General features: G+C 40.0%; 1 protein-coding gene across 1 annotated transcript in view; it reads left to right on the top strand.

The window, feature by feature from the left end:
- Positions 1 to 7,866, top strand: part of LOC101856280 (nidogen-1) — a gene marked incomplete in the record, with an annotated part of 55,301 nt that overhangs the window by 44,989 nt on the left and 2,446 nt on the right. The window contains 5 exon segments of the mRNA XM_005104399.3: positions 1,064 to 1,174; positions 1,634 to 1,756; positions 3,540 to 3,711; positions 4,283 to 4,440; positions 7,047 to 7,170. Of these exon segments, the coding sequence (XP_005104456.2) occupies positions 1,064 to 1,174; positions 1,634 to 1,756; positions 3,540 to 3,711; positions 4,283 to 4,440; positions 7,047 to 7,170 (688 nt within the window).

Genomic DNA, 7,866 nt, shown 5'->3' with positions numbered 1-7,866 from the left:
CCCAAATATCGCTGAAGACAAAATGTTTATCACCTTTATTTTCGCACAGTATAACTTCATGCACAAAGCCTATTATCATCACCCGAACACTGATTCTTTTTCATATCTTAGCACCTTTCAAAATTTATGAAAAGATAAAAATAATATATTTTCTTTCATTATTTTATACCTTCTCCCAATTCCACAACGCACCAGTTTTTTCCTCACACCTCCCTCCTCATACCCAGTTACCAAAGGTACTCACTTTAGTTGTTTCCTCTTTGCACAATATTTTTGTTGGCATCCTACCCTATATTTTTACGGTTTATTCCTGGTCGTGTGAGTTACTCGTTTCTTTTTCTTACCAATATCTGAGTGATTATACCTGCCCCTCCCTTTTCTTCAAACGTTTAAATTTCTATGAAAGAACTTGAGCACTAACAATTTCTGCCTCCAGAAGTTCCTCTACCACCACCACCTCCCCCCCAACCCATCACCCATCAAACCACAATCCCCATTTCCCCATTCCCCTCCCCCAGCCTCTCCCCCCCCCCCCCCCCCCCCCCCCAACCCACAACCCCCTTTCCCCCATCCCCCCCCCCCAGCCTCCCCCCCCCCCCGCCCATCCCGTCGAGACCAATCCTCTAGCCGTTTATTTTGTCATTCGTTATTCTCAAAATGCTTATAGAGATATGATAAAATGACAATTGAATGCGCTTTAGGCTACATATACAGTGGAATAATATGTGTATTGCGAACTCCTAGTTGCTAAAAACTGAAACAGTACATTGTCTAAAGAGAGAATCTACATCGATATACTATTTTCAAGATCAAACGTTGTAAATGGTGTTAAAATAAAAACTATGAGAAATCGTTACTTTTTTTCCATTGCTTTATCATAAAGTTCACTTATTTGGGGGGGGGGGGTTGGAAACATAAACAATAAAGAGTATTGTGGCCTTCCGATGTCATATTAACAAAATGCTTCTCTTTATCCGAAACATATCTTTGTATAGCAGGTCCACTCGAGGTGCTTTTGATTGTACAACTAAACATTTACCCGTAATTCCTTTTTTCCTTCTAGCTGTTGTGCGTGAGGGCAACTTCCTCATCTACGCACAAGGCAGCAAAATCATGCGTGTTACCTCGGAAGCTCGGAGAGGAGACTATGGCCAACAACTCGTGTATATCCCAGGTAATTTCTTTCTTTAAATGTACTGGCTCGTTCGTTTATTCGTTCGTTCGTTCGTTCGTTCGTATGTTCAATGGTCCATTCATTTTTACATTTGGTAAGTCTACCGCCTGCACTCTCCCACCCGATGACAGATAATAAGTGTTATTTAAATCATCCTTCCTTCAGTCGGTACATTATATTACATATTTATTCACTCATTCGTGTATCTATTTCAGTATTCAGCCTTGTTTGTTGGCCTTTTATTATAGATCATAAAAACGAACAGTATGAATTCCTCGTCTCAACTACTGTCAAAGGTAGAGTTAAAATTTAATAGACCATAATTTTGCCTTGACAAAGAAATCTCGAAATGTTTCGCCATTATGGAATATTTATCTGAAGTGAATTTGATATAATTTCGTGTTTTTAAAAATAAAAATCGTATTCTCTTAATTGAGATTGTTTATTTTAAACTCACAGGCCAGCTGGCAGTGGGCGTGGCCACAGACTGTCTGAATGCTGACCTCTACTGGACTGACGCTGCACGGGGAGCCATCCTGAGGTCAAGGATGGACGGAACAAACGTGCAAACCATCATCACAGGTCAGAGTCACGCAGAATAATTATTGCTTTATTGATGTTATCTGCGCGCGTGTATGTACGAGGGAGAGTAAAAAAGTAATGCAAGTTCGTTCATAACTTAAAGAAAAAAGAACGCACTGGCAACTATCATACCTCAAATTGAAGGGGAACATCTGAGGATCAGATTTCTTTAATAACTCAAAATAGTCTCCATCTTGTTCAATAGCCACTGTCCACCTTTTACTAAGTCCACCTATGTCAGCTTTGTAAAACTGAGCAGGTCAGTCTTTGGGGGTACAGCAGTCTTGATTTCTCCATCGTTTCTGTAGTGTTGACCTCTCAATGATTCTTTTCGAGGACCAGACCGGTGGAAGTCTGAGTGTGCTAAATCAGGAGAATCAGCTGGGTGTGACAGTGCTTTCCATTCAAACGGGGTGATTGTCTCCCTTGTTCTGGTATTCGTATGCAGGCGGGCATTGTCACGGTTAAAAAAAACACTCTTTCCATGTTCAAATATGGTCTGACTTGTCGAATTCTCGCTTTCAGTCATTTCAGTGTTTCAATGTAGGCTTCAGAATTGACATTTGTTCCTCTTGGTAAACAAATTGTGAGATGCACTCTATGAATGTCCCAAAACACGGTTGCCATGCTTTTTTAAATCTGATTATTCGGGACGATGCTTGTCTGACAAGCACATGGACACCTCTTCCTTTTTCTCCGGTCCATTGCTCAAACTTCTAACACATCTATATACAGTGCCAAAATCTAGAGCTTGGTCCTTGTAAACATTTTGAAGTTTCTTTTGGATATAAACAAGGAAGTCAATCACAGTTCTTTGCCTCTGACAGACCTCCAAAAGGGCAGCCATTTTGATGTGACGTCATTCAGGCAAAAATCAAAGAAACTTAAATTTTAACAGTTTGAGTTCAAAAGCCCATGTGCAAGTACTAGTGAGCTGAATTTAATATAATTTGATGCAAAATTGTGCAAAATAACGAACTACTTGCATTACTTTTTGATTCCCCGTAGTGTATGTAAGTTTATGTATCGGTATGTGTGTGTGTGTGTGTTTGTGAGTATGAGTGTGTATGTGTGTATGTGTGTGTGTGTGTGTGTTTGTGCGTGTGTGTGAGTGCGTGCGTGTGTACGTATGTATGTAAGAAAAAAAACACCATATTGTAACCATAAACACCATATTGCGTAAGCTGACAAAACGCCTTTTTTTCATTTTTTGGGGCCAATTTTTGTATTTGCTAAATCGAGCCTGATCAGTTACCCTACATCTGTGAAAAAAATAAAATGAAATTGTCTAGTTTTTGAATAAATTAGAAATCAAATTTCGGAAAGAACACCTTCTTAAACAGTTACACTGACAAGAAGCCTCTGTATCTCGATACTGCTGTGAATAAAATAGGTCGTTTTTTCCACCTTATGGCAGCATAGTTATACACGTCGTCGTCGATATTACTAGATCAATAGTCATAACTACATGTGGGGAAAGAAGAATAAAGTAAAGGCCAAACTAAAATAAACACTCTCCACAGAATGCTCCGGTAGGGGTTCGACAATTCTTAATGTCCCATCATCATCATTATCATCGTCACATCATCATCATCATCATTTTTATATTTGAACAATTCCTACTCCCCCTCCCCCTCACTTTCCTCCTCCTTTCATTGTGACCATCGTCATTGCCGATGTCGTCTTTGACTTTTGTGTTCTCAATAATGTATTCCTTCTTTTTATCTCTCTCCTTCCCACCATTCTCCCTCATTGTTTTCTTTCTGTACTTTCTCCCCCTTAGGCCTGAAATCTCCTGAGGGTATTGCCGTGGACCACTCCGGCCGCAACCTGTTCTTCACCGACTCTGAACTGGACACACTGCAAGTGTCTCGACTGGACGGAAGCGATATTCGTACTCTGGTCGGCACCGACATGATCAACCCCAGGGCTATCGTGCTGGACGTCAGACGAGGGTGAGTGATGATGATTGCGTTTGTTATCTGCGTAGAGACATAATCTTTTTTGGAGCCTCATCTGATTTTACAAGTCAGTGGAATTTCAGGAAAGGATAGTTAGGAAGAAATGAGGGCGGTAAACGGGACTAATATAATGTATCTAATTTGTCCTCGCACAATTTACGTCAATCAGTTCTCAAACTGGCACAGTAAAAAAGCTAACAAACTTGACATGCTATTTAGAAAAAGATAATCCTTTTGTTGCATATAAAGTATGCAGTGTGCTTAGAATCTCTCTGACAGTATTTTTTGTATGTGTTTATGTGTTGATTGTTTGTTTGTGTGTTTGTGTGAGTATGTGTATGGGTAATATTGACTGGGTGCAGAGGCATACGTCTACACATTCAGTTATCCAGGTTGTGTCTTTTCAAAAACAATCATCTCTGACAATATATCTGTTGACTGTCAAATCTGTTTGCATTACTGTTTGTCTGCAAAGTCACCATCGTACATCTTTTAAATCTACTTCCGCCTTTAACCCCCCCCCCCCAAACTCCTTTGATTCTTATTTTCATCTTTATTTTCACAGAGTCATCTACTGGACAGACTGGAACCGAAACCGTCCACAGATCGAGCGCATCAACATGGATGGAACAGAACGTACTGTTCTGGTCACCGACGGTCTCCGACTACCCAACGGTCTTGCCTTCGATTCCTTCTCACAGACTCTCTGCTGGGGAGATGCTGGTACGATCTCCGTTCATCGATCGCTCCGTTTGTTGATATAAAAGATTCCACATATAACTCGATTAAATTATAGTAGGCTTGACATAATAAACCATACTTAAACTGAAACAGTTCAACAAATTTACAGGGGTTTTATAAAGTGACCTAATAGTTCCAAAGTCTTCACAGGAGTGATACGGGGAGATTCCCAAAACTTAATTAAGCTGGTTTATACCAAGTTGACTCAAGTTTTATAAACAAATCCGCTCGGTTATTGACATTTTATGTGTGAGTCTGAGGCTGTACTTTTAACACAAAGTCTTCAGATTTAGAGTAATGTACATTGTGTATAACTTTTCAAACGTAATATACGTAAGAATTAGAAGATAAATGCAACCTGGAGGATTTAATCAAGAACAAACGCCAAGGACAGCACGATCTTCGGAGAGAAGTAAGTATGAATATATGAAATATTAAAAGAAAAATGAAGTAATATTATGTGTGTTACTACAAAACTTTTTACCTGTTCATTGGCCTTCAGTCAATCGGCCACATTCAACCGAAAACAATAACAGTATCGTATCATTAAAACAACATAACAGAGGCATTAATTTCAGAAATTGGAAGAAATACATGAATAAGTTTTCAATACTTTTTTTTTATCACAATCTCTAAACCCTCGGCCTTGTCATCTTGGCCAATACAGGACACACAAAAGAAAGTATGTATTCATCCACCTAATAGAACTTCGAACTTCATTGTTGAGAGAGCTGTAATACTGAATGAACAGCTTCACAAGGGGCTTATGTGGCTTCTAAGAACATTGCCCGGGCTACAGGACCGTCAACTAGCCTGTCGGCTAAGGGATTGTGAGCTTGACCTGTGTCCTGAGGTGTGATTACAGTACAACCATTTCCGTCATCCCTTGGCTTAGGCCGAAGGGGATTCGGTGGTCGCAGGGTTAAGTAAAGAAAACGTGTGATCCCTGTCTTTTTTTTCTCAGTTTATGACGTTTTTAAGAGGAAAAAAAATCATGTCACAATGTAGATAGAAGTAGATCTACATTACTGTTGATGATGCTACTTTAAGTGGGTCTAGATTGGCAACGAAGACGTAAAGCACACCAGTTGAGGCCTCTTTACTAAAAGAATAAGATATCTTTATCAATGTTGTGGGTGAAAGTTCGATTGATACTGCTTAGAGGGTCGCAGTTTCCAACATGTGTTACCTGATTGTGTTTACTAGACCATATCCTGGTCATATTTTACTGTTGTTTTTTAGGTTGTTGTTTTTTTTCGAAGCCGTGTCATGCTGTGAACAGCATTCTTTTTCTTCTTCTATATTATGTAAAACACTTGACTTAACACAAACAAAGCATTTACAGAAAGGCCGCGAGAGGAAAGCAGTTCTGATACATCAAAGTAAACAAATTATTCAAGAATGTCTAACGATAAGTACTGATTTATGCTTTTCCTCTCCTGCTGGTGTGCGCTCGGCCTATGTATCTGCCTCCTTTCCGCTATAACACACTAAGGGGGCTTTGGGGAATGTATTTATTTGTACTTATCTCTTAGTCATCAACCTAGGAAGGGAGGGGGGGGGGGTACCTCAGACGACTTGGCAATCAGCTTTGTCGGTTTTTCTTTGTTCTCTGTTCCTCTCAAGACACTGTTCAACTTCAGGCTTGTTCATCTTGAGGTGTCAGTCTCTTATCTCTTTTTCTGCCTGCCCCTTCCTCTCCCGCTATGTACTATACACCGCAGGATTGCCGTGACAAACCTTTGTGACCGTGAAATTAATTAAAAAACCCTTACCACTTTAGTTTCTTTCCTTCAAAGTGGTTCTTGAACCTGGGTGGTTTTGTGGAGTTTTCGAGGCTCTCAATTCATTTGGCCAGGTCTTATCGGAGACGGACGATAAATTTGGATGTCCCGCCTCTTAAATAACGTAACTTAAAACCATACGCTTGCTTACTACTTCACAGTGGGGGCTCTCGGGGCCTACAGGTAAAGGTGTTGGTCTCTCATTCAAAGGTCCCGGGTTCGAATCCGGGTAGCGACCGAAAAATTTTCTTCTCTAAAATTTTCTCCTTTCAGCTCCGTTCCTGCTCTCGAGCAATGTTCTGTCATCTGTTTTCGTCTCCTCTTTCAGCCCCCAACCCCTCACCTCCTTTACCCCCTCCTCTGGGCTCCTGACTCTTTCTATTGCCTTTCTACTGCTTCTCCTTTGCTCCTTCTTACTGCTGTCTTTCAGCCACACCCCTGATCTTCTGGCAGGAAAGATCTACACCTAACCTTCTCGGACAAGGGCGGAAAATCTCAGAGGGTCGTGTGCAAGTTGCGCACGTTAAAGATCCTTCGGTGGTCTAAAATCGATAAGAGTAAACTTCGGCCGCCACCCGGGCAAAATTCAAAATTTCCGACCAACTGAAAAAGTTTAATGTGTCCCGCGCCCTCATAATATGATCTAATGCAGTTCCGAGCGCCGTAAAACACTTACCAAAAAAACACAACCTTACCTACTTCGCAGTGACCAAGTTTTCACATGGTCCATTGGCTTGCATAACTCTATCCTTTTCTAACCTTGTGGAATACTACATCCAATCTCTCCTCTAACTTTTCTTCCAGGAACCAAGAGCATTGAGTGCATCAGGTCTGACGGAGTTGGCAGGAGACGAGTCTACGACCAGGCTAGCTACCCCTTCGACATCACAGTACTCAACAACGTTGTCTTCTGGACCGATTGGGAAAGGTACGTGGAAATTTTGCAAATTCTCCGAAACTTCCATGACGGTCGAGACGTCAATAGATAATCTCTCACATGTTTTCCTTTTTTTGGCTGTTATTTTTTGCATTTCCCAAAGATTCAACGGGCTTAAACCAGATCAGAGACACATAAACTCTTACACGTTGTCAAGGTCTGTTTCTAAATAGTATACGTATACGATAGCATTTTCAGCCACAAAAATAATTGCCGCCAAAATTTTAGAAAAGATAAAATATTTGATCGAAAGAGGATCACTATTGCAACCAATGGAGCATCTGTTCTTCGAATAATTGTAAAGCGCTTTGAGCACTTAATAAGTGTAAGTGGGTTATATCAGGGAAAATTACTATTACTGTACCACTATTATTACAATAATTATTATCATTACTACCACTTACTGCTACTGATACTATTATTATTACCATTGCTGCCACTATTACTATTATAATTACTATTACTATTGTTTTCGCAATTGTTTTTCTTATCATTATTCATCTTCAAAGGCGCCCCGACTTACATCCGGTCTACGGGATAGGTGAAGGTGAAAGCGAATTATCATTATTATTATTATTTAAAAAAAAAAAAAAAAATTATTATTATTATTATTATTATTATTATTTTGAGACCAACTATCTTTCATTAAATTGTTGATATTTTCAGATAAGGCGAAGGATGTTGCTC

This window comes from Aplysia californica, unplaced genomic scaffold (assembly GCF_000002075.1).
Source record: "Aplysia californica isolate F4 #8 unplaced genomic scaffold, AplCal3.0 scaffold00418, whole genome shotgun sequence".
NCBI classification, from domain to species: domain Eukaryota; kingdom Metazoa; phylum Mollusca; class Gastropoda; order Aplysiida; family Aplysiidae; genus Aplysia; species Aplysia californica.
This window is presented reverse-complemented; position numbering and strand designations above follow the sequence as displayed.